Genomic DNA, 27,633 nt, shown 5'->3' on the forward strand with positions numbered 1-27,633 from the left:
CTCCATTCTATCGCCGCTAGCAATACCCAGGCAGCTAATTTTAGCTCCCTTCATACTTCCTATGCCGCATCAGCTGCTTCCAGCTCCTGCTCATGCCGCTCAGCCAATCGCCGTTTGAGCATGCCACTTGGCCCCGCCTCTTTCTAAGCTTCTACCAATCAGAGCCCTGATCTCCGGTCCTGATGGAGTAGAAGCTCAGTACTAAGCCCCGCCCCCCACCGCTGTCCCCGGACACTGAACCTGTTCGTTATTGTTGTTATTGCTGGAGCGGGGTGTGGTGACGTCACCGGGTAAGGCCTGTGCTGCTCGGCGGCGCGCATACACCAGTGCGGGAGCGCGCATAAGCGTCCCGCCCCGGCCGGACAGTTTCTACAGTGACGGCTGAATAACTTTTCTCAGGCAGTCTGTACCGAGCTGCGACCGGGAGGAGGCGGCGAGGTGTCCGGTATGAAGTTTGCTGGAGAGGGGGCTGAGGCGCCTGGGCCGCGGCTTGGGGCGTCTCGGCTCTGACTGTTTTGTTTCTCTTGGCAGAGGCAGTGCGGTGACGGGAAGACATGGACTACCCTGTACCCCGGGGGGAGCTGCTGCCGGCGGGGCTGCTGGACAGGTGAGGGACAGACGCTCAAGGGCAAAGAGCTGACACTGCGACTACAACTCCCAGCATGCCTCACCGCCTGTGTCTGCTGAGCGGCATGACTAGTGTGCTGCTGCTGACTGGTAGTGCTGGGCTTTGTTCCTCTTCCTCCTCAGGACGAATTACTTGTGTTACTTCTTCATTGTAAAGTATTGGGGTGTGAGGGCACAGGCTGCTGGGATGTCATGGTGTGAGGGCGCAGGCTGTGGTGGTGCCAGGGTGTGAGGGTGCAGGCTGTGGTGGTGCCAGGGTGTGAGGGTGCAGGCTGCTGGGATGTCATGGTGTGAGGGCGCAGGCTGTGGTGGTGCCAGGGTGTGAGGGCGCAGGCTGTGGTGGTGCCAGGGTGTGAGGGCGCAGGCTGTGGTGGTGCCAGGGTGTGAGGGCGCAGGCTGCGGGGATGTCATGGTGTGAGGGCGCAGGCTGTGGTGGTGCCAGGGTGTGAGGGCACAGGCTGTGGTGGTGCCAGGGTGTGAGGGCGCAGGCTGTGGTGGTGCCAGGGTGTGAGGGCGCAGGCTGTGGTGGTGCCAGGGTGTGAGGGCGCAGGCTGCGGGGGTGCCATGGTGTGAGGGTGCAGGGTTTCGGGGTGTGAGGGCGCAGGCTGTGGGGGTGCCATGGTGTGAGGGCGCAGGCTGCGGGGATGTCATGGTGTGAGGGCGCAGGCTGTGGTGGTGCCAGGGTGTGAGGGCGCAGACTGAGGGGGTTTCGGGGTGTGAGGGCGCAGGCTGCGGGGGTGCCGGGGTGTGAGGGCGCAGACTGCGGGGGTGCCGGGGTGTGAGGGCACAGGCTGTGGTGGTGCCAGGGTGTGAGGGCGCAGGGTGTGAGGGCGCAGGCTGTGGTGGTGCCAGAGTGTGAGGGCGCAGGCTGTGGTGGTGCCAGGGTGTGAGGGCGCAGGCTGCGGGGGTGCCATGGTGTGAGGGTGCAGGGTTTCGGGGTGTGAGGGCGCAGGCTGCGGGGGTGCCATGGTGTGAGGGCGCAGGGTGTGAGGGCCGCAGGCTGCGGGGGTGCCGGGGTGTGAGGACACGGGGTGTGAGGGCGCAGGCTGCGGGAATGTCATGGTGTGAGGGCGCAGGGTTTCGGGGTGTGAGGGCGCAGACTGTGGGGGTGCCATGAGGTGAGGCCGCAGGCTGCGGGGATGTCATGGTGTGAGGGTGTGAGGGCCGCAGGCTGCGGGGGTGCCGGGGTGTGAGGACGCGGGGTGCCGGGGTGTGAGGACGCGGGGTGCCAGGGTGTGAGGGCGCGGGGTGCCGGGGTGTGAGGGCGCAGGCTGCGGGAATGTCATGGTGTGAGGGCGCAGGGTTTCGGGGTGTGAGGGCGCAGACTGTGGGGGTGCCATGAGGTGAGGCCGCAGGCTGCGGGGATGTCATGGTGTGAGGCCGCAGGCTGCGGGGATGTCATGGTGTGAGGGCGCAGGGTGTGAGGGCCGCAGGCTGCGGGGGTGCCGGGGTGTGAGGACGCGGGGTGTCAGGGCGCGGGGTGCCGGGGTGTGAGGGCGCAGGCTGCGGGAATGTCATGGTGTGAGGGCGCAGACTGTGGGGGTGCCATGAGGTGAGGGCGCAGGCTGCGGGGATGTCATGGTGTGAGGGCACAGGCTGCGGGGGGTGCCATGGTGTGAGGGCGCAGGCTGCGGGGGTGCCATGGTGTGAGGGCATAGGCTGCGGGGGTGCCATGGTGTGAGGGCGTAGGCTGCGGGGGTGCCATGGTGTGAGAGCACAGGCTGCGGAGGTGTGATGTGTGTGAGGGCACAGGCTGCGGAGGTGTGATGTGTGTGAGAGCACAGGCTGCGGAGGTGTGATGTGTGTGAGGGCATGTGTGACATGATGTCACTTTGTAAGATCTCATATTAGTCCTTCAGGGAAGTTTGTCAGGTGGCATGTTCTTCCAGTGTTAATCTCCTGCCCGGTCTGATATTTGGCATAGTCATGCTGCCTGGGTAACAGCACAGTCCCCAGTCAGTTTGATGCATTGTCATGAATCTTGCTGGGCCTCATAGTATTACTTGTGCATTTACGACCGCTCCTTGTGAAGTTGTCTCCACATCTGATGTCTGATTGGAGTAGGGACTAATGATTCTTTTATACAGAGTGATTTGCGAGATAATGATCGCATTTGAGTGATAATCTGCTCGTGCAACGAGCTCTTAAGTCACCGCTGGTCGCTTGCTAATAATTTGCACATCTCTTCGTCTAAACAGTCTTTCACAGATTCACCCTACTCTGTGGGAAGGCCTAAAGCGATTGTAAAAACAATTTTTTTCTACCAATTTATCACTTTGTCTAAATACTGATTGGCATATAAAAATTGTTGCTTAAAATCGTTAAACAATCAATTGAGTGATTTCTCACTCTGTAAAAGGACCGTAAGGCCCCTTTCACATATCACATAATATGGACAAGCCACTGTACCGCTGCTGTTTGTGGACTCTCCTATACAAATTGATTGGTGTGTGCAAATTGTGGACAACAGACCCGGCCAGAAAAAAAAAACACCGGTGTGTGAACATGGCCTTTAATTGGAGGAACAAAGCTTTTGATAATATAATGGTCTAGTTCTGGGTGATGGAATTTAATGTGCCATTGCGTCAGTGCCATGTGATGACCATGTTATGATGTGATTGTGAAGCTTAAAGTGTTACTGCCGTTAACAATCAATAGTACAGGCGATTTTAAAAAAAACTTTGTAATCAGGTTTATTAGCTGAAAAATACATTTTTATCATGAAAAAGCAGTTTGAAGCTCTCCCCCCTGTCTTCATGATTTTCTGTGGAAGGAGATAAGGTACCAAAACAGGACAACAAGTAATCTCCCTCCTCCCCCCTCCCCTCTCCATAGGTTACACTGGGCTCAACTGATGTAAAAGAGTTGAGATTTCCTGATAATGAGCAGTGAATGAGAGAGCGGAGGGAGGGGGGGACCTGGGGAAAGTCTTTGTAATTGGGTTTATTAGGCAAATATGTCATTATCTGCATTCATAAAGTTTCTTAAAATCGCCTGTACTATTGCCCAGTTCACACTCGAGCGGTGGCAGCGCACGCTCCCTCCCATGGAGATACTGCAGGGCACACAAAATGTTAAGAGATGGATACAATCTTGTCATATCTTTTCTGTACATCACAAACCAGTCCTGTTAAAGGGTCTGCTGAGGTCGTCCATAACCACTAAAAATAAAAAACAGAATAGAACAATATTTAATGGCACTCTGGGGGCAGTTTATCATTTGCCTCTTTCCTACAGTTGTTCTTGTACTGCAATTAATTTAGAAAATAGTTGCAGAATGTTGTGTGATTTGGTCGTATATGTGACCAGGCTTTAGGTGCCCATCAGAGCAACAAGAGCGGGAATTTCTCTGTTGACTGTAATGTGTGCTCTGGGTTGAAGTCGTGCTGTGCAAGCATTTGTGACTTTATATAAATGATCCTTACCAGCCCAAGAAGAATACCAACATGTAGGGCACTCGCCTCAGCAGCCATTGGGTTTTGTAGCGATACAAAATCCACCTGTTTTTTTTTTTTTTTTTTGTTCAGTGAAGAGATTATACAAAAGTTTGAGAAGTCTTTTGTATAAGCTATGTAAAGTCTCCTCTCAGTGCCCAGGGTTGACTTTTTAAGAATATGTTCACACGAGAAGAAAAATAAGCTTCGGTTTTGGGTTCTGACCACGGTTTTGGAGCTAATTTTAGTTCTGGACTATAATTAGCCCCATTTGTTTAAAAAATTCTGTGTGAACTTGCCTCTAGAGTCTGTTTTCACAGCAGTGAAATGGACTGATAGTCCATATAAGCTGGAAGTAGCTCAGTAGGTGCTGTTGAATCTACTAAATCTACAAACATACATTGACATCCCGCTGCGAGTATGTAAGAAGACCACCCTGTTAACTCCCCGCTGGCCAGAGCATATACATTACCTGCTCCACAGTCTGGCTTTATGGGGCTCCCGGCGGCAGAACATCCCGGTCAGCCAATCACTGTGCTGCGACGGGGCAGCACACTGGCTGCCTGGAGGTCCAGCCGGGAACCCTATGTTCCAGTCTGCTTCAGCCGGCGGGGGGTTAGCGGGGCGGTCTCCTTACATACTCGCAGCGGGATGTCAGTCTTGCTGCAAGTATGAGTTCCCATACCAACTACAGGCAAGGGATTCGCAGCTAGAAATCCGCTGCAGATCCGTAGTCAATATGTACCTGTCCGCTGCTTCTGCAGTCTCCTCTGACTTCACACATAAGAATGTAGGGCCTCCTTCTTATTGTATGTAATTGTAGATCTGTAATATGGTCCATAATTTGGAACCATTTTAGATGTAGGGGGAAAGATCTGAAGCGATGTAAGAACATTATTTTTACTTCAAAAATAGAATAGAAGGTAAATCTTGGGATTCCTATCTATCCTATCTCGATATATAAATATGACTATGCTAACAAATATAAAATGGAAATAGAAGAGCTGGCTAGGTGGACAGGTGACTTTTTTTTTCCGGTATTTTCTATATCTGTACAGATGTAGTAAAGCTTCTGTAGGGAATACACTGTGTAGAATAGAACATACTCCTCACAGCAGGTGTGATGACAGCTTTCCAAAATATTCTAGGTGTGAGTATTCCACAAAATAACATTGGCTCCCTATTCCACACCTAATCTATACATACAGACTACGAAGACTTCACTCACAAGTGTGAATAAGGCTGTAGGCTATGTTCATGTGTTGAGGATTCTGTGTAGATTCAGGCGTGCATACCATGCCTAAATACTTTACCAAATCTGCTGACATCGCTGATGGACGGTGTATTTTACAACTTGTTCACACGCCCTGGAAAAAATCTGAGTGGAATAATAATAGGCACTGCAGGTTTATTCACAGTGTGATGGTTATTGCCATAGATTAGCTCCATTAATCTGCAATGGAGCTAAGGATCTGCTGGCACACTCACCGCAGGAATCCGTTTCAGTCTCAGATTCCTGTTGTGGAGTCTTTGAAAAATCTGCAGTGGATTTGCTGATCCATGTGAACATGGCCTTAGATTCTCTAAACTGGTCCTTTTGTAATTATTCTTTTTGCATGTCTTGCAAGTCCTTGATGAGTCCTACAAAGTTAAAGGGGTGTTCTCATCTCAGCTAATGTAGTTATACTTGTAGGGCTCATCAGGTTAAATATATTTGCAAATACATTCACTTAGGAAACTTGCCACTTTTACCCTCCCATTGTTGACAGTTCATTGTCTAGGTTACAGACCACCACTCTGCTCTAAAAACAGTGGTCTCATTGGTGTATATATACATAATATATATAGGGAAAGCATCTATCTAGACTGGTGTACTTGCACGCTGGTCTTAAATCAAGCCCTCTCCCCATTTATGCTGCAGAATTTACTAAGAGGTGCCACGCCTCAGGTGAACAGGGCTTATGCCTGGCATACACCACAGAAAAAACTTACCTGCAGGGGTGCTTATTAATAAATCTGCCCCATAGTCTGTATATATACACTAAATAATATATAAATATTTATACTATATCTTTATATACTCCAGCCAGACCACTGCTTTTAGAGCAGAGTGGTAGTTGGTAGCCTAGACAACGAGCTGTCAAAAATGAAAGGGAAGAGCAGTGTATCAGGAGAAGGAGGCACGTTTGGTGGATGAGTGTATTTGCAAAAATATATAACTTGACAAGCCCTACAAGATTGAAGGGGCACTCAGGGCGAAATTACAAAATTGGTGTGTGTGTCTGTGGGGGGGAACATAATAAAGAAACTCCACTTACCCGTCCCTGTTGTGCTGGTCACCGATCACTGTCCCCGCCAGGCTCCTGAAGCTTCTGGTACAGTTAGATCACACCTGTACTTCGAAATTCACGCCTGGCATACAGTGACTGGGGCAGAACACTGCTGCGGGTCCTTCTAGTGGGGCTCTGACAAAACAGGAAGCCAGGTGCTGCTGGAGCCTGGCGGCTGTCTTCAGGCTGGTAACATGGTGCTGTGGGGGGCATGGGGAAGGGTAAGTAGAGCTTCTTTATTATGTCACCACCACTACTGCCTTCCCTGAATTTTTCAACTTTGGCTTGAGTACCAAAGTTTAACTATATTCATTGAGATGGGAAAACCCCTTTGAGCATCCACTCTACATTATAAGACCGGTATCTTATGGTCCCTTGCCCATATCCTGTCTTTAGAGTAGGGGTGCATGAATCTACCGCCCGCCAACTTTTGCAAAACTACAGTTCCCATCATGCTTGGATACCCAAAGCCCTGACTAGGCATGTTTTTTCAGAGTCTGTGAGGAATGAGAGATGGAATCTGATTAGTTGGTTGCAAAGGGGCAACTGAGCCAGTTTCACTTTGCACCATGTGTAATAATGCTCCCCCAATGTTTTCTCTCTTGTCTTTAGTCATATATTCCCAGAGAAGCCACACCTGTACATGGAAGGGGTTTTTTTCAGGCTTGATACAACATTTGGCAGAGGGCAGGAATATAGAGAAAAGTAAAAACCATCACTGCAGGCAGTCACTGGCCTATGTTGTGTGTTTCTTTTTTTTTTTCTTTATTTATTTTTGTCTGGTATTTAGCATCTGCATAGAATGTATTGTTTACAGAACCTGTTTATTTTAAATGAATGGCAAATTATTTACATCCAAAGACAGAAAACCTAAACAGATCTAGTCCTACACTTGTTTCCAGTCTTGTACCCACACAGTCTGGGCATCAGTATTTACCTGATACACTGTAGCAAACTATCAGAACAAGTTGGTAATGTGCAAATTCACAGAGCAATAGTGCAGGGTGGATACAATTGTGTGTCTGTGCCTCTGGATGTTCTCGGAGATAATAGGACCATTACATCCCCTGATATTTCAGATGCAGTAGTGGTGTAGCTTGCTGCATACAAATGTAACTAACTCCATGCTGACATTTAGCAAAGAAGATGCCATTGAAATGAATGGTATGCAACACGTTAAATGTCAAGTTGAAGTTTGCTACATCTGTATGTCTGTAAATCTGTGATTATTCCCTGGCTTCTTCTTAAGTATAGCTTTTCTGTAACATACCTTTTATATCCCCACATATTAGGTTTTTTATTTTACTGCAATTGCACAAATCGTGGTAAAATGGTGATATTACCATGATTTTGCCTTGGGCTGTGTTTTTTTTTTTTTTTTTTTACTTACTTTTTTTTACTTACTTCAGTCCAGTTCCAGTTAAAATTCCCTAATGTTTTTGTTATGATTGTGTGTGTGTGTGTGTGTGTGTGTGTGTATGTATGTATGTATGTATATGTATCTCTCTCTCTCTCTCTCTCACACATATATATATAATGTGTATGTATGTGTGTGTGTGTGATTTAGCCAAGTCTTTGTATGTTATATCCTGCCAAATGTTAGAGCCGCCCACTACATTGAGGCTGGAATTGTACGTGTGATGGTTAGCCGTAGCTCTTTATATTGTGACCTTAGTATTACTGTGTTAATGGGGCCATAGCTTTAGGCTTTTCTGCTTTTTTAAAACTCTTGTTCTTTAAATTATTTTTCTTGTTCAGAAGCCAAACTAACATTGTGGTTCAAGCTCTTAAGAAGTTGGCCGTGTTTCCCTTTTCGCTTGGCCTAAGAAGTTGCCTGAGAAGGGAACTCTTTCATCTTATAGGTCCTGTGTTCATCATATGCTTCAGTCATAAACCTACTTTCTCATGCAAATATGGAAAAAGAAGAGTGAGCCGTCCAGGCAGCCTCGCTGTGTGATTAAAGCCTGATTGCTGGATGACTTCATCAGGGGAAAATGTCATTAGTCCTGTTCCAACTAGACCTTTGAAATATTATCACTGGTTTCACATGATATTCTGCAGACAGCAGTGTTCTTTATAGTTATATTACACTTGGGATGTCCCATACATCCTGGAAGATATGCAAATACTTTCAGCCAATACTTTTAGCCATGCAAACTTTTCTGTACATATTGTATATGAGTTGCTTTGGTGTGACTCTGAGGTCCTGGATCCTGAGCAGGTGGACTCTGTGAACAGTGGATAGCAAGGTTATGGCAGAGTTGTTGCTCTAGTGCAGGGATGGGGAACCTTCAGCCCTCCAGCTGTTGCAAAACTACAATTCCCATCATGCCTGGATGGCTGTCCAGGCATAATGGGAATTAGGTTATTTTTATGAAACTTTTGTAATTGGGTTTATTAGCCGAAAAATCTATTTTTATCATAAATAAGCATTTTAAAGCTCTCCCCCCTGTCTTCATTGTTCTCAATGTGGCTAAAAGGACAGACAGGCCGGTGACAAAGCTGAATCTGCTCACTTTTGTGGAAATGGTGGGTGACATTAAATTTTTCCCCCCTGTGTTCATTGGGAAAGTTCCTGACGTAAACATCTCTATAGGCCTCAATGTTTTGTGGTATACTGTAGACCAGTGCTTCTCAAACTTTTTCTACTTGAGCCTCACCCAACAGACTAAGACAATGCCTGGGCCTCACCAGACTGACCAAGAGGGTGCCTGGGCCTCACTATTTACAAGCTGAAAATAATGCTAGGGCTACTTTTTACCTATCTCTCAAGCTCTAGATTCTAATAAAGCAAGCAATAATGTTGCTAAAATGGAGATTTTTGCAAACAGCAAAAGGACTGTGCAGATCATAGTCACTTTTGTGCAAACTGCCTCCCCAGCTGGGCCTCACCAACAACTAGGGGACGCCTCACTGTTTGAGAAGCACTGCTGTAGACTGTACTCTTTCTATAGATGGGATCCTGTAAAAAATATTAGAGGGTCTCATTGTAGATTCTGGATGGCAGAAGTGTTGTGTGTAACGCGGGTATCCCATGTCGTATGTGGAGCTGATATGGCCGCTGAGGCTTTTAAAAAAACTAAACGTCTATGCCTCCTTCTAGAAGTTCATGTCATTTTAAATCAGAAATCAGTAGTCCAGCCGATTTTTAAGAAACTTTGTAATTGGATAATATGCCATTATCTGCATTCAAAAAGACTTTCACCAGCCCCCCTCATATTCACTGCTCATTATCAGGAAATCTCGACTCTTTTACATCAGTTGAGCCCTGTGTAACCTATGGAGAGGGGAGGAGGGTGGAGGGAGATTAGTCAGCAGCAGAGAACAAAGGATTACACAGCGGGACCTGTGTGAAAGCCAGTATTTAGAGGTCAGAGAGGTCAGTGCTGTCTTCAGAGGGGAGAGCCTGGTGATGTAGCTGTAAATTAACTTTTTGTTCTGTTTTGGTGCCTTATCTCTCTCCACCCCTCCTCTCTCCATAGACAACCATGAAGCTTTTTCATGATAATGCATTTTTCGGCTAATAAACCTAATTACGAAGTTTCCTTGAATCACCTGTACTATTGATTTCTGCAAAAACAAAATTAAACGACAGTGACACTTTAAAGCGAATGTACTGATGATACGTTTGCTTTAAATACTTTTTGGGCTGTATTCTAGAGAAAATCTTACAGATTAAGTTTGTTTTGCCATTATAAAATTTGGCTCCTAGAGGGCTGCATCTGCCAACCCAAAGCCTGAAGACTCATATAGTGTTTCAGTGACTGTTCCCATTATCACTTCTTGCCTTGAGTTTTAAAGAATGAGAACACTTACACAACATTATACATTAAACAGCCATTGTTGTTTTAACAAGATTTGCATGAATCGGTAATACAAATGAGTATAAGACACTGTAGTATACTTTCAGCGACAAAAATGTCATCTTCTTCAATGCTTATTTCTTCCCCTCATTCACTCTTTGAGAGGTAACGTTTAGAGATAAGCGAACTGGGTTCGGGTTTGAGTCCATCCGAACCCGAACGATCGGCATTTGATTAGCTGGGGCTGATGAACTTGGATAAAGCTCTAAGGTTGTCTGGAAAACATGAAAACAGCCAATGACTATATCCATGTTTTCCACATAGCCTTAGGGCTTTATCCAACTTCAGCAGCCACTGCTAATCAAATGGCGCAAGTTCGGGTTCGAATTAACTCGGGCATGCTCGAGGTTCTCTAATCTCTAGTAATGTTACATTCTGCATATACAATCCCAGTGCTTGATTCACAGCTTAGTCTCCTTAGTACTGCTCTATAATATCCTCCATGCTGCTGTTTCTTTGTGTATGTGTAGAGACATAGAAGAGCAGGATTTCCTCTTCTGTGTATGCAATGTATAGGAGCCATAATGGAGGCGATGCTCTACTGTTGGGTCTATTTAGTATAAGAAAGGTGGTGTTGCTTTTAGGGAAAAATATACAGATACTGTGTGGGGGGGGGGGGGGGGGGAGGTTTGAGCCCAGCCTGAGTTGTGGTGTACCATGTGTTTGTCTTGGTCCCCCAGGGCACAACTATGAGAGCGCCAGCACGGGTCGTGTGTGTCCTTGTCACTTTCCTTTCTCTTCCTGTTCTTCACACCATTAATATACTCTGCGCTCGTTCCCTGATATCCTCTTTCATCACCACAGCTGGCTCAGACCCCTGTTACTGCTGCAGCCAAGTTTGTCCTTCTGTTTTTTTATTTTATTATTTTATTTTTCCTCATAAAAGCACAGGAAAACTAAATTTACTTTAATTTGCTTTATGCCTTTCTTGACTGTCAGATGAAAACAATAGATATTGAAGTTTTGCCCAGACTTTGCTTTATTGCTTAATTGTATGTAGATTTGTATCATACTGCGTTATGTTGTATGCTTGTAGAGTAGACCTATAACCTGGCTTGTTTTGTTTCCTAATAGTACATTTAAATTTTTGTACGTTTTGTTAGTATCTGTGTTAACTGTGCCCGTCCTGGGTATACGTCATCATCCTATTAGGAAACAAAAAGCCGATGTATACTATAGCGCATTGCAGTGGGTGCATACACATGACCTGAAAATTGTCGGACATTAAAGTGCTACTCCAAAGTAAAAAAAACTTTAGTTTAAATCAACTGGTGTGAGAAAGTTATATAGATTTGTAAATCATTTCTATATAAATATCTCCAGTCTTCCCATACTTATGAACTGCTGTATGTCCTGCAGGAAGTGGTGTATTCTTTCCAGTCTTGCACAGTGCTCTCTGCTGCCACCTCTGTCCATGACAGGAAGTGTCCAGAGCTGTAGGAAATCCCCATAGAAAAATCTCTGCTTCTCCGGACATTTCCTGTCACGGACAGAGGTGTCAGCAGAGGGCACTGTGTCAGATTTTAAAAAAATACACCACTTCCTGCAGGACATACAGCAGCTGATAAGTACTGGAAGACTGGAGATTTTTAAATGAAAGTAATATAATCTGTATAACATTATGAGAACAGTTAAATGAAAACATTTGTTTCCCGGAGTACCCCCTCATATAGAATGACCCTAACGTGGCTGTCTGTCTTATGCATCAGCATCCATTTTTTGACTGGGCGTATATAAGATGGACTCAAAGGGGTTTTCTGGACAAAACGTATTGATGATCTATGCACAGCATATGATATCAATCACTGATTGATGGGTTGCCGATACCTTTCACCCCCACTGATCAGCTGTTCAGTTCCATCACTGCACAGTGATGGTGCGTTTACACAGACAGATTTAGCTGACAGATTTTTGAAGCCAAAGCCAGGAATGGATTTGAAAAGAGGAGAAATCTCAGTTTGACTTGTTCTCTGTTTATAGTCTGTTCCTGGCTTTGGCTTCAAAAATCTTTCAGATAAATCTGTGTAAACGCACCATTAGGGTAGCTTCACACATACAGGATCTGGAGCGGATTTCAAGTTGCGAGTTTGCAGCGAAATCCGCTGCGGATCCTGTACTGTGAAGCTAAATGGGTCATATACACGCAGCGGAACCGCTGTGTGTATGGGACCTGGCCCCTTTAACCCCCCCTCCGCCAGCCCGCAGCCCTGGCCATAAATTACCAGCTCAGCGCGGCGGATGTGTGATGCTCACGGCTCCACTTGCTCCCCATTTTTTTCCCCAGACAACCCTTTTAACACACTGTGAAGAGGTCTTATTATTGTGGACAGGTCTTCACTAAAGTGTTTTTAATAACGTTTGTGTTCAGCAACATTTATCTTGGTCATACAAGCTGCATGACCAAGACATCAAGTATGTATGGACTCCTCCCCCCCCCTGTGAAAATATTAGTTCAAAGCTGCTGACAAGTTCGCTTTATGATGGTAGGGCACCATCTTACTATGTAATTTTACTGACAGTCTTCTGTGCTGCTGTCACATCTTCCGGTCTTGGCTGCGCTCCTGTTCTGGAAGCTTGAGGTGATGTTTAGCTTCCCTACTCGGCTCTGTGACCTCATAGGCAAAAACAGGAGCACAGTCAGGACAGAAGATGTGACTGAGAGCAAGGAGGGGGGCGAGTATGGGCCCTTTTATTTTAATGCAAGAGTCAGAAGGAGTACTTTCCATTTCCCTAGAAGGAACACTTAAATAAAGTGATATGTATAATTTATGAACCTCACTGTTTTGTGTTACAACTGAAGAGTAACCTGGTGTGAACAGAGCCTAACATATATAATGATCGTAAGTCATCTTACTATAAACATTAATCATTAACAGTGATGCAGATGTGGAAACACAGCGCACCTGCATCCAGACAAAGCACATTACGTCTTCTGCAGGTTACACCCTATGCATTGCAAACTGTGAAGTCTGCATAAAGTAGCTCAAAGGGGTCATCTGGGTAACAAAAACAATATTCTGAATAATCCCCCTTCCCAATACCAGCCTATGTCTAATATACATGTCATCTCTTGCACCCTTTCCCTGTTTTTTTCTTCTCATTCTTATCCGCTCTGAATGTCTAAAATCCTCTACTCTGGGTACATTCTGACCACGCTCTGCTTGCTCCCCCCCCCCCTTCCTCTGTATTCACAGGACATGTGATCTCCTCTCTTGGGGCTGGGTCAACTGTCTATTGACTTGGTAACCCAATCCCCGGAAGACATCATCTACATCATCTCCATGCACCTGTGCTGCTTCCATAGACTTACATGTGTACCTGAGCCTAGGTTCCTGTATTATGAATCGTTATAGTTCTATCTTTGCTTGCAATCAGTAAATGCAGGCATATGTACTTGTTTTGTGTCATTCCCAGCAAGCAGAGATCTAAACCTACACTACCACCCCCCATCCCCGTTAACAGATGTCCGTTATGCAGCACATAGCTGCACCATGCGCGAGTCGGCTCTGCTACACCATGCGCGCGTCAGCTCTGCTACACCACACGCGTGTCAGCTTTGCTACATCATCATCATCAGCTAGTATGGAATACATATTGGGGTGATGTTATGCAAAATCAGTGAAAAAAACTGTCCTATGTTTATTATTAACTTTTCCCTGTTTTTTTTTTTTTTTCTTTCTTTTTTCTTTTTCTTTTTTTTAAACACCATAATTATGAATATATATCACTATAATACATTATAGACATGTCTTACAGTCCATATTTTTATACAAAAAACATTTCACCTAAAATTCTACGTGTAATATGACAGTGTGCATAAGCCCATAGTCAGCACTGGACACAGCTGCATTAGTTTATCCGCCGACACAAACATTAGAATTATTTCCTTACGGGGACTTTTCATTCTTACGTTTGTTCTGATAGCGACCAAATCCTATTAGTACAGTGGTGAGGTGATTGTTCAGACACTAGTAAGCCCAGACAAATACTTTCCTGACAATGTCAAGCTGCTGACTGACAATGCAGCCACCTGTTACTCCTGTATACTTGGTGGCATGAGCTCAGTGACAAGAAGCCTGGCACGTAGGATTATCTATGCTGTGACCTTATTACAACCTATATTAGGGCAAGGATACAGGATCAAACAGCTTTACTGTTCTGTATGGGTTATAACATATATCTACCGTTAACCTTTGCATGAGATGTTTTTCTTCTCTACAATTATTTCATTATTTTGGGATGTAAAATTTGTTCTCCAGAAAGGGCAGCGTATGTGACGAGTCCAGAACGCCGGGGGCCGCAGCCTTGGTTATGCTCTGTACACACTTTAATTCTTATGCTGGCGTTATACATTAAGATGATTTCCCAATGTATTTGTGTGCTACTATATGATGTCCATTGATCACATTGTTTAAGGGGAATTCCCATCTGTAAAAGTTATCCCATATATACAGCAGTTGAGCTTAGGAGTATTTAAAGAAGGAATAGATCCCTGGCCACATGTGTGGTTTTCCCCATTAATCTGGGGGGGGGACTATGCCCATCAGTTGCACCATGTGTACGCGGATTGTCTTGCATTTAAAAGAGGTATTCAGCATTGTATAACTTTTTATTTAAAGTGTCACTGTTGTTTAATTTTTTTTTTTAGTTTAGGCGATTTTAAGAAACTTTGTGATTGGGTTTAATTTTTATCATGAAAAAGCAGTTTGAAGTTCTCCCCCCCCCCTGTTTTCATGGTTGCCTATGGAGAGGGAAGGGGTTGAAGGAGATGAGGCACCAAAACAGGACAACAAAGAGTTAATTTACAGCTACATCACAGGGCTATCTCCTCTAACGTCAGCACTGACCTCTCTGACCTCTGAATACAGACTTTCACACAGGTCCCACTGTGTAATCCTTTGTTCTTTGCTGGCAACTAATCTCCCTCCTTCCTCCTCCCCCCTCCCCTCTCCATAGGTTACACAGAGCTCAAATAATGTAAAAGAGTCGAGATTTCCTGATAATGAGCAGTGGATGAGAGAGGAGAGGGGGGGACCTGGGGAAAGTCTTTTTGAATGCAGATAATGGCCTAATAAACCCAATTATAAAGTTTCTTAAAATGGCCTGTACAGGTTAAAACCCCAATACTTTATTTTCCTGCTCCACTGACTGATGCCATTCTTCTGGAGCCAGTCCCATTACGCAGTGCTTTCTGTGTGGGGTTGGGACATGCACTGCTTGCTTAGTCATTGCAGCGTGCAATACACTCGCCGACCCCCAATCACAAGGAGCACTGTGCAATGTGACCAGCAACAGGAGAATGGTGGTGCGGGGAGGGGGTCTCCAGATAGGGTGAGCACATTCTTAGACAAAAAAAAAATAGTTCTGACTTCCCCTTTAAGTACTGAGACTGTGACGGTGAAACTGTTGTAAATATGCTGATTTTCCAGGATGAGATATTGATGTGGCTTTATGCCTCAGAGTGAGCAGGGTGACTATGAATTCCCAGCAGCTGTCATACTATATGTATATTAGGGGATTGCTCATGATGTCCGCCTACAGTAAGCTTGGAAGTACAGGTCACCAAGTTCAGTAAAGTTTCATATATATTTTACAGTTAATTCCTAAAAGAAGAGCTTTTGATTTGGCGCATACCCCATGGGGGCCATTACAGCAACTCGCACAACCTCAAGGGGACGTAGTGTCTGGAAACATGATGAACACAGGCACAGTATCACTGCGTCTTGAATTGTATTCTGTTTCTTGCGTTGTGTGCTCTTTCTTGTGCACTGTGCTTGCTGCAGTCTTGTCTCCTCTAGGTGGCGCTTTGCACTGGATGAAACAACTCTATTTCTCTGCAATTGCATCCCCTTGCTGGGATTAGCTATATTATGGAAAGAAATGCGAGCGCGTGTCATCTGCGTTGTGAGACAGATTATCTGCATTACCTGCATTTACAGATTTTGGTTACTTTTGCTGTAATTTTTTTTTTTTTTTAAGGTTTTTTTTTTCCCTCATGCATCTGTTCCTTTTCTACATAGACAATAACTTCTCTATTTCTGTATGTGGTGCAGAGGCCTGCAGGGGATGGCAGACAGTTGTTAGCCAGCTTTCTGTTTCTATGTCAGATGTGTATTCTGTGGTGGAACCATCTATTGTAGCACATGTATGACGATGCTGTCATTAAATCTTTGTTTTCTGGAGAAATAAGACCATCTCTTTATAGGATTGCCTAACAACATGGCCCGTGCAAATAGCCGGTATCTCACAGTGTCACATTGACAGTTTTATGTTAACTCTGCAGGATGTGAAAACATTAGCAGCCGTCCTCTAATAGTGCAGGCTGATTAAAAAAAAAATATATATATATATATATTGATATTTACAGCTTTTTTAAGTAAAAAAAAAAATAGAATTTGTAGTGTTTACGTTTATGCCTTTTTATTACCATTATTATTAGTTACATTATTACAACTGGCTGTATACAAAAGATGACTGTCTGCTGACAGCTGTCACCGCCTGCCCTTCCGATAAGCATGTGTGGATCAGCAGAGTGTATGTGTGTAGGTCGCTTCTTGTGTTTTTTTTGTTTTTTTTAACCAGATCATACAATACGAAACCAACTAACAGATCGTGATGGTTCTCTGTTTAGGCCTCTAGCTGGTTCTGAAAACAATATACAGTGGTGCCTTGGATTACGAGCATAATTCGTTCCGGGGCCGTGCTTGTAATCCAAATCCACTCTTAAACCAAAGCAAATTTTCCCATAAGAAATCATAGAAATGCAGACAATTGGTTCCACATCCCAAAAATAATAATTTATTATTCTGAATAACATGTAAAACAGATGAAACAAACATTCAGAAACAGCTGAATGTGATATTATTATAAGTTACTGTACAGTAATGGAGAGGATGTGAAACACAAGGGCTGACAGAGACTGCAGGGAGCATGAAGGAAGGAGCAGGGCAGATGTGGGCACATACATGCAGCACTCTCTATCCGGGGAGAGAGGGGTTACAGCTATGGAGAGATTACATCCACAGTCCTGTCCCCTGATGTAAGTCCCAGCTTGAAGTGGATCTGCTATGATTTGGAAGGTGAGGGAGACTTCCTGGGACAGAGTACAGTGCTGTAGATCCCGCTATACAGACCATGCCCCTCCTCCACTCGCGTTCCCACCCAGTCCTGGGAGCTCTTAAACCAAAGCAATGCTCTTAAACCAAGTCACAATTTTGAAAAACTGTGAGCTCTTAAACCAAAACACACTTAAACCAAGTTACTCTTAAACCAAGGTACCACTGTACTGTATTTGATATTGTTCTCTATTTGAATGTAGACAGTATACATTTAAACTGGTCACAGATATGCACCACCACGCTGATGGTGATCAAGAGTTGGCCGTCACTGGCTTAAAGGTAATCTGTCAGCTTCAAACAATGTGCAGACACAGGCAGATAGGTGATAGGGAGATAAAGAAATGACGCCTTTGTCTATGCTGATATCCATTTACAGAGTTATAAAATTGCATTTTTCCTTGGAAGCTGAATTCCCATAGAAGTGACGCTGAGCCACAGCATGCATGCCTCTTCCTTCCCACATCATACTGGTCTTGACTGATTGACATGCAGGGATGGAGGTTCAGCTCTGTACGTCAATCAGTTAAGACCAGGAGGATTTAGGAGGGAAGAGGCGTGCATGCTGTGGCTCAGCATAATTTTTTATGGGACTTCAGCTTCCAAGGACAAATGTAATTTTATAGCTCTGTAAATGGCCATGAGTATAGACAAAGGCTTCTTTTGTTTCATCTGTACATCACCTATCTTCCTGTGTCTGTGGGGTAAGCTGCAGCTGATATCCAGAACAAAATAATCTGTAACCCTGTAATCCAAAGCCCTTCTAATATCAGTTGAGGATGACTTGGAGGTCAGCCGACATATTAGGTGATCTTCTGGTCCCAATAAAATTGGCAGGTTCATACAACACATATGTAATATCTGTGGGGGCCTTTGGGCTATGACTAAATTATGACTTTATAGTGGGACTCGCCGTTTTAAGTTGAGCATCAAAGCGATATCTCTCGCAGCGCAGAAAACCCTGTCAGTGCACACTATGAAGTGAGCGGCTCTGGCCGCTCGCTTCATAGTAAGCAGTGGTGAGTTCTGATGCGGGATCGGCTGGGATGATCTTTTGAGAGACCGTCCGTTCCATATAATATAGTGTGTGTGTGTGTGTGTGTGTGTGTGTGTGTGTGTATGTATATGTATATGTATGTATATATATATATATATATATATATATATAAAATAATATAGTGTGTGTGTGTGTATATGTGTATATATATATATATATATATATATATATATATATATATATATATATATATATATATATATAATAATATATATGTGTGTGTGTGTTGTGGGGATGAGTTCAAATGGCAATATGAAAGTCTTTCTCAATATGCAGTTTAGCCAAACAGCAGTCCTTTTATTTTCACTCATAGAAGGTACAGCAGAACTAAAAACACTAATGGCTTGACTTCAGCAAAACAGAATATAAAGTCCAAGTGGACGTCACAAACTCACAGGTCCTTTTCAGTTGCGGGTTCATCCGCTAGGATGTGGAAAGGTGGGATGGCACAGCTTCTAGACACCCACCAGCTTCCCAGCTGACACACTCTGCTGCAAGTCCAACAAACTCCAGAGTTGGGACCACACCCTCAGCTCTGCTGAGCTACCTGGATTTTTATCCAGCCACAGAAAACCCGGCCTGGAATACGTGGGAGCAGTCATCCCACCCAGCTCTAAGACTGCTCCAGTGAAAGGCCGGCCCGGATCAGCTGTGCAAACAGCCATACTATTCAACAAAAAGTGTCAGTAACCTAGGGTTACTGACAAAAGCTACCAGCTCACTTCACCGAGGCCAGGCACCTCGGTGACACGTATCGGTCATCTACTATGACCCCTTGTACCTTCTCACAGTGTATATATATATATATATATATATATATATATATATATATATATATAATTATAGTGTGTATATATATAATTTTTTTTTTTTCTTTTTTCCGGAAGCTCCCTGATCATGGTGCCAAACTCCTGCCTTGGAAGCCAGAGCAGCTAGACTTCTTGGCCATCAGGGTCTGTATTACTAGCTTTATTCCAGTGCACATACAGCTATTCTGTAGCTTCTATTGAAGCCAATACAATACCCTTTGTTATATGTAAGAACAGTTTTGTCGCAACCTTATTGTAAACATTCAGTTTGCATTTTAGTGTGAATCCTGGTGGTTTATCTGCAGTATTGTATATGGGGGGACAACAGCAGATTTATTCCTATGGTACCTAGTAGTCTATTTCTTCTCTTATTTTATGTTTCTCTATTGTGTACATATACATATATATAGGGGGTGAAGTAGGTGGCAGTGACAAGCACATACATAGTGGAGATATATGGGTGACATAGGCAGCTGTAGCTCTGTTTCCTCCAAGCGTAAGGTTATGCAATGGATTGAAGGCATGGATCTCCTGAATACAGCCATGATAGGATGTACAGTATACAGCCTCTTTGTATCCTCAGGAACACATGGTAGCAGCGTTGCAGGGCACACAGTCAGTAGGGGGCTTGTGTAATGAATCCGGTGCTCTTTTGTTAGACGATTAGCTGGTGCACACCATCCATCCCTTTCTGTCGGGTTGCCTGAATCGCGTGTTTATCTGAAGCCTCGCCGCCGCCGTCAGTCAGCAGCCTGTGGAGGTCAGCAGACAGAGCCGGGAGCCGCAGAGTGGCCCCCAGATGGACACCTGCACGCCTGGCTTCCCTGTCACTACTTTAGGCAATTTGTGATTTGTACAGTGGGAGGGGTGAGCATTGAATCCGATTGTTGATAACGTCCCTCCAAGGACTGCTATTAAGAGCACGCTTCTCTACTGCAGAAGACAGAGATATCCCTCAACCTACAGCATGTTAGCCGGCCAGGATGTGGCACAAGACTAGGGAAAGGAGAGAGCCGTCACAGCCGTGCGCTATGCAGACATGTCCAGCCCTTCATCCTTGCAATTTTCCGTCCCAGTGAAGGATTTAAAGGACTGATTTATACCTTTTTTTTTTTTTTTTGTATTGTTGTTGTTTGGGTTTTCGTTTTTTTTTTTTCTTCTCCCCTCTTCATTATGGCAATCTTGCATTGTTTAACCAGAGCTTGCTCCAGAGGAAGACAGGCTGCTGAATTTAGCCGCTGATCCCTACTCACTAGCCCTGGCCTAAGGCTATGCTGAGATTTCTATCCCATTTGTATTGTTGCAGCTCAAAGGAAGAATGTTCAGAGGATGACAAGTGTATTCTGAGTAGGTATGTTTTGTTTTATGCAAATCCCCCCCCCCTCTTTTCCACCCTCTGTATTGGATAGAAATCAAGCTTTAGAGCCGTGGGTGCTTGATTAAAGTGCTGCAGTGTCCTTAGCTGAATTCCATTACAATCAAGCTTTTATTTGCATTTGATATCGTTTTAGCTGCTTTTTAATAAAGCTGCATTGTACTGCTGTGTGCAGTGCGGGGCTTACTTTTTTTTTTTTTTTTTTTTCTCTCTTCTCCTCCTCACTCTTCCTTTTCTCCCAGCTCCTTACTACCCACTGCAGTCAACGCTTCCCCTTACGAGCTGGCACTATTGTTGAGGTAGAGCGATAGACTCATCAGATCGCTTTAGGGGACAGGAGGATTCAAAAGGCAATGCCTGGCAACCCTGTTTTACAGATTGGACGCATCGGTTTGAGGGCATTGGCAGAGTCATTTGCTTGTGTGCAGAGCAGCATCAGCATCAGCAGCAGCATCCACTGCCATGTCAGTAGTGTGTGGGATGGAAGTCCTAGTCGGTAGTGTGTTATGGAAACGCTGTTTACTGTTATTGTAGTACCGTGGTGACAACATGCCATTGAAATGGAAAACCAGCTCTCCTGCTATCTGGAAATTCCCCGTTCCCGTGCTTAAAACATCCAGGTCATCGCTGCTTTCTCCAGCATACATGTAAGTGAGAGACACGAGGAAACCTAAGGTGGGCTTTCATTCAAGAGAATACCCTCTGGGCAAAATGCAGCACTGGCATTTTGCCTTTTCCAAGTAAATGGAGGGAAAAAAACCCTGAAATTTTGTAGACTCAAAAAGTTCTTCCCAGCTGCAATTTAATGTGCAGATTACTAGAAACTAATGAACAGAATTACAAATTAAAAAAAAAATATTTGTTACCATTGGGTATTTTACCTTGAAAAAAGGTCCAGCCTTAAGCTTTAGTGGTCTTTGTAAGTTTCCCTAAACAACGACCATTGGTGTTTCAGTCTGTGTAAGGTGGACAGATATCCCGAACCTTTTCGTAGTTTTTGGGTAAACCATACCTGCCGTTGTTTGACCAATGATGTGTCCAGTTTGTGTACCGTGCCGATAAACCTTCATAAATCATGTGCACTCATGATTTATAAGACGTGACCAGGTTTGCTGCCTCCTATACCTTTTTTCTTACTCGTATGTAAAGCGGAGCATGTGTATGTTTTGTATATTTATATATATATAATGCAATTTAATATTGTGCTGCCAGTTTCTTGTCTTTTTTTTGCTTGTCGTACTTCTTTATGAACAGTTTCCTATGTCTTTGTAAACTGGTACTTCTGTCTAACTAAATTTTATATTTCAAAGCTAGCAAGACCAAATATCAGGATGAATACTTTATTTCAGTAATGCTATGGGTCTAACATATACCGTGTACATCCTACATCTCTTGTCCCTGATGATTCCAGCTTACCCTCTGTTGTCTCACATCAAAATCTAAAGGTCCATGTATAGAGTTCTCCTTCAAAATCTTCCATCTGTTAAATCCCTTCAAGGAACCGGAAGATTGAGGTGTGCTTGTAGTTAACCCCACTATTACACTTGGGGGTAATCACACTGGTTTACTAGATCTCCTGGGTAAAAACACAAGTGACCACCAGCTCAGGACTGTCAAACAGCTCCCCATATCTCAGCTTCCTGTGAATGTGGAATATTGGGGTTAAGTGCAATTACATCTGATCTATTTTTTTTTCTTTGTCCTTGACTTAAGTTATGATGATCGGTTGCCACTACATCCATGACCTTTCAAGAAATCTGTGTGGTTTGTATGTATAATATAGTTATTATGTCATTACCCTCATTGAGATCGACTGGAGGGGCAGGCCAGAAGGTGGTTTAACAAGGGTTAAAACGGATGACACCAACAAAGCAGCCCTTTACTGCCAGACAATGCACAGTAAAAGCTTTGTCACCAAGCTTCCATGTTTCTTATGTGGGTGTTGAGGGTATGTCACCTATTACAGCAGATTGCTTTATTAACCTCGTCTCGGACCTTTGAGTAATCGCTGATGCGTTGACCGCTTTGACGGACATAAACTAGACGCTATTGTATGAATGTGTCGCTGCTCCTCTGTCACATCCAGACAGCTGTAGACTTCCTCAGAGCTATTGTTCACATGTGTTCTGGGAAAATGCCCCCATTGTTATTCACTATAAGGGGGGGACCTTTCAATTACTTTTCTTCCAGGTTAATTTGCACAAGCTATAGACACCCCATTAGGTTTTGTAATAAAGTTAACTCTTTTCTACCTAAAAGGGGTGAATAACTTTAAGAAGAAACACCCAGTTTATTTTGGTACTCACACAACACTGTATTCCCCTATGCAGGTACCTCTTTACGTTGTATCTTTGGACCAAATGTATAGATGGGGTGGCCAAATCTCCTTATATCCCTTGTACTTGTGGTGAGGGACCATAAAAGTATGTTAGTCAAGGCAAATGGGTCACCAAACAATGCTTATTCTTAGTATGGATGTTGCCAGATACTTCTGGAATTGCTGCAATACAACATTGGGGTCTGACTGTCCTAAATGTGTGAGGTGTAAATAGTGGAGCAGTATTGTAGCCATCATGTAGACATCATACATCCATGTGTAGAGATCTCCGGCTACTCATTGATATCTTCCTATAAGCATTGTTGTGAATAGAGTTTTGTCTACTGGGCCACATACCCCTTGTATTACTATTCTTTTAATTTTTGGTTTCTATTTTACAGTTCATTGGATTATTTGGCATTCACCCGTGTGAGGGTGCTGGTATCTCGTGTGCCCATGACCTATTTTTTTTTTTTCTGATGAGATTCAGCTTGGGGCCATGTACATTTTTATTTCTTGCCCTTGTTGTGACCCATTTTCTTGCCTGGCTCCTTGCAGTAGTGGTTCCAGAACTGTCTTTGTTAATGCTATAATAATACTATAAGACATAACATAACTTGAAGTAATGTTAGATGGTGCGGCGCTGTGTGTATGTAATGAGTTCATTGCCAGCAAGTGTTGTCTGATTATCCAGTATCCAGCCGCGTGGCTCAGTCATCTCAGTGTGGTGTCTGCTATAGACATTTTCTGGTTTGCACACTTTTTAAAAGGTCCTCATATTGACAGGTAAAGGCTTATATATAGGGGGCCAGCTCTGACGTCTCTCCTCCATCTCATTACTACTTTATGGCAGCCTCCCGCTGCTTTCTGTAGGTTAACGTGAACCCCTCCCTCCTCCTCTTGAGGTTTGGGTAACAATACAATTCTCAGTACAGCATTAAATCATTCTGCATGCTTCATATATATAACATCTTTATGCCTGCAGAGAGGTAGAAAGATCTTCATATAAGCTTAGTTAAGTGGTTAAACACGATAGACAAATTCATGCAAGTGTTCTCTTCCACTCGTATACAGGGATGAAAAGTTGGAGTTTCAGAAACGGAAGCTTTGGGAACAGAATATACCTTATGATCATTCAGACTCTTCTGATGTGGCCAGATCACATGCCAGGCTTATTTCCATGTTACTTTGATACAGGGCAACACCTCAGGCTTTCCACAGATCCATAGGTGGCAGATTCTGCCTATGACAAGCCAGATAGATGCATGGCCATGTTTAGTTTGTGTTGGTTCAGTAAAATGTCAGTGCAGCTTAAAAATAATAGATGGCACACTCCTGTTCTTGGTTATTTGTGCCAGGATTTGTTGCTGAACTTATATATGTCTGGTATTGTGGCCCTGCCCTAGTCACTTTAATGGACTTGGACAAGCAAGGTACAGTAAAAATACTAAAAAGAAAAGGTACAACTCCATAAAGGTGAGATAAAGTATCTCATCTTGAGCATAGGGGGTAGTTTTGAAACAGTACTGTATTGAGTGTTTAGTTCAGGCTTATTTTATCCAGTGACTGCTTATGTGCTATGCAAGCTTGCCATTCATGCATCAAATGTATTCATAGATTCTCATTTACCCCCTCCCCCCCCCCCCCCAAAAAAAGGGGGGGGGGTGGAGGTGGGGGCAGTAAAGTTAGATTGCACAAAGACAGTGATACTTGTTAGAGGTTTTCACTGGCAAGGAAGTATCTTGTACATTACGGTAAGAAAGAGCTTCATTGGCCAAGAAAGTACAATATGTAATCACCATAGAGGAGGATAATACAATATTACAGAGGGATTTGGAGAAGCTGGAGGCTTGGGCAGAGAAATGGCAATTGATGTTTAATGTAGAAAAACATAAGGTTATGGCCATAGTAATACTAACCTTCTGAAAAGGACCTGGGGGATTGGTGGACAGTAAACTCAACTGTAGTGATCAGTGCCAGGCAGCAGCTGCCAAGGCTAACAAAATAATGGGATCCACAAAAGAGGCCAAGATGCTAAATAAGAGAACATAGTTCTGCCTTATAAATCACTAGTCGCACCACATATGGAATACTGTGTACAGTTTTGGGCACCGGTATATAAGAAGGACACAGCTGAACTCAAGCAGCTGCAGTGGAGAGCAGCCAAGGTCATTAAGGGAATGGGTGGGTTACAGGACCAGGACAGGTTATCAAGCTTGGGACTAGTTTAGAAAAAAAGACGTCGGGGGCGGTCTGATCACAATGTACAAATATATGAATGGACAGTACAGAGGTCTTTCTAGTGATCTTTTTACTCCTAGGTTTGTAACCATGACAATGGGGCATCCTCTGTCAAGAGGAAAGAAGGTTTCACCATCAGCACAGATGCGGATTCTTTACTGTACCAGCAGAGAGACTAGTAATTAAATAAGTTTAAGGGAGACATTGATTCTTTTCTTGAAAAATATAATATTACAAGCTATGAGCATTAGATTTCATTTGATAGAACGTTGAACCGGGGATTATTCTGATTGCCAGTTGAGTCGGGAAGGAATTTTTCTCCCTGTGACGGGGCGATTGTCATCTGCCTCATGGTTGTTTTTGTACAGCACAGTAGGGTTTCTGTAGATTAAACTTGATTGACTTTTGTCTTTTTGTTTTTAGCCTTGTTAACTATGTTACAATGTCCTTTCTATTCAAACCGTACTCTACAGGAAGTGATGTATTTTTTTCCCCACTCTGACACAGTGCTCTTTGCTGCCACCTCTGTCTGTGACAGGAACTGTCCAGAGCAGGAGAGGTTTTCTATAAAGATTGGTTACAGCTCTGGATTTTTCCTTTCACCGACAGAGAGCACTGTGTCAGACTGGAAAGAAAATATCACGTTCTGGAAGGCAAACAGCGGCTGATGAGCACTGGAAGGCTTTAGATTTTCCTATAGTATAGGTTCAAATCTATGTAACTCTCTGAAACAAGTTGATTTGAAAGAAAACCTTTTTTTTCAGTTGGGTAATAAGGTTACAGATCCTATAGAAGAATGGAAATTTGTAAATAAAGTACCTGAAGCCATTAGGCAATTACACAAGGAGTCCTTTCTCTGCATTTATCTCTCCCCCAGCTGCAAGCATGCCTCTTGTCTGATGGTTGACAGCCCAGGCAGGAGGCGTGCTTGCAGCAGAAGAAAAGGTTAATACAGGGAGACAATTCATTGGCTCAGAGCTGATGTGTAGGCCCCAGTGACACCAAGTGCTTAATTTACATACAGTGCGGCAGCAAAGTTTTAATGTCTAAAAACATATTATCCTGTATAGAAAAAGCTGCTATCAGGCTCCTTTTGGCGCAGTTTTTTGTCATAGTGCTGAGTAGCTTTTCACGGTGTTCCAGTAGTCTATCTGGGTAATGAATAAGAGAAGGCAAATCACAGGTAGTAGAAGGCTTTAAAGAGGACCTGTCACCCCCCGTGCCGGGGTGACAGGCTCCCGACCCCCTGTTAGATCTCCCTATACTTACATGATCCCGCCGGGTCCTGCTTCCTGATGCGGTCGGGTCACAGAGATTTCAGCGCCCGAAGTCCGGCGCGCGCTGAGAGATGAGTCCGATGCCCATAGAGAATGACGGAGCATCGGACTCCCCATTCATTCTCTATGGGCATCGGACTACGGGAGAAGAAGACCACTAGAGGAGCCCTGCAGCATGGACAGGTAATGTATAGAGTTTAAGCAAGGGCTGCAAGGACATCGGTAATGATCCATGCAGCCCTTGTTAAACGATAATCGGGCCGTGTAATAAGCCCAGTAAAGATAGATCGGCGCTCGTTTACAATTATCGGGCCCCCATCGCCCCATGTAATAGGACCCTAAGTGAGCTATGGGTAAAATGACAGACTGTTTCCTCTTGAATTCAGACACTTTTTGAAGAAAAGATAAGCTAAAGTGTACAGGTGAGAGATGAAGAAAGTTCACAAACATTTTAGCCCATGTCAGCATTTGTTTCCATATATAATGGAGCATTGTGAATTTCCCAAACTAACCAAGATGCTGACAGGATGTTACTCCTCTGTGTAGACAGGGTATAAGATTCAGTCTTGCTCAGGGGTCACAGTAGACTGGAGATGGATCACAGCCTGTGAATGGGGTGTAGACTTCCGTAGCTGCTGATCACATCGCTGCTCTTATTCTCCGTTCTGACTTATAAAATAATTCAGTATAGTAACTGGTGGCTGTCACTGCTGCCCATTGTCTTCCTCACGTCTCGTAACCATTAATCTAAGTCATAAGCTTTATATAATACCAAAAATACAATGCTGGACCTCCTTATAAGTCAGGAATCTATATAAATCCTGGTAACACAGCACCCACAATACCAATGTGAACAGCTGATGTATTTGCAGCCATGTCGATTGGTTTCTGGTACCTAAGTATTTCTGTAGTTTTTAGTCTCTGTCCTTCCATGTTCTTTTTCTGTCTGCTGGAAATATCAGATTTAGAAAGTTCTGTTATCCATTGAGATCAATTCTGTTTCCTAGATTACGGTGTCCTATACATGTACACACACAGGTCATATATTAACCAGACCTGAGTTGTTATTAGTTGTTATGGATAGGTCAGACCAGTTTTCGTCTCAGATTAATGAATCCAGGCCATAGATTGTGGACATTCCTATTGACTCATAACGGAACAGCCTGTTAGCCTTCCCAGCATACATAC

General features: G+C 44.0%; 1 protein-coding gene across 4 annotated transcripts in view; it reads left to right on the forward strand.

Moving 5' to 3' along the window:
- Positions 1 to 270: 270 nt before the first annotated feature.
- The window catches only part of KLHL13 (kelch like family member 13), a 70,516-nt gene continuing 43,153 nt past the window's right edge, over positions 271 to 27,633 (forward strand). Inside the window, exons 1-4 of one of the 4 annotated variants that reach the window (XM_069943241.1) lie at positions 526 to 607; positions 19,314 to 19,379; positions 20,542 to 20,586; positions 21,145 to 21,257. In XM_069943241.1, coding sequence (XP_069799342.1) covers positions 21,160 to 21,257 — 98 coding nt within the window. In that variant the 5' untranslated portion in view covers positions 526 to 607; positions 19,314 to 19,379; positions 20,542 to 20,586; positions 21,145 to 21,159. Of the gene's footprint in view, positions 446 to 525; positions 608 to 19,313; positions 19,380 to 20,506; positions 20,587 to 21,129; positions 21,258 to 27,633 lie in introns of those variants that run through there. The other 3 variants (XM_069943243.1, XM_069943244.1, XM_069943242.1) reach the window with 3 other exon arrangements.

The sequence above is a fragment of the Dendropsophus ebraccatus genome, chromosome 10 (assembly GCF_027789765.1).
Source record: "Dendropsophus ebraccatus isolate aDenEbr1 chromosome 10, aDenEbr1.pat, whole genome shotgun sequence".
NCBI lineage: Eukaryota > Metazoa > Chordata > Amphibia > Anura > Hylidae > Dendropsophus > Dendropsophus ebraccatus.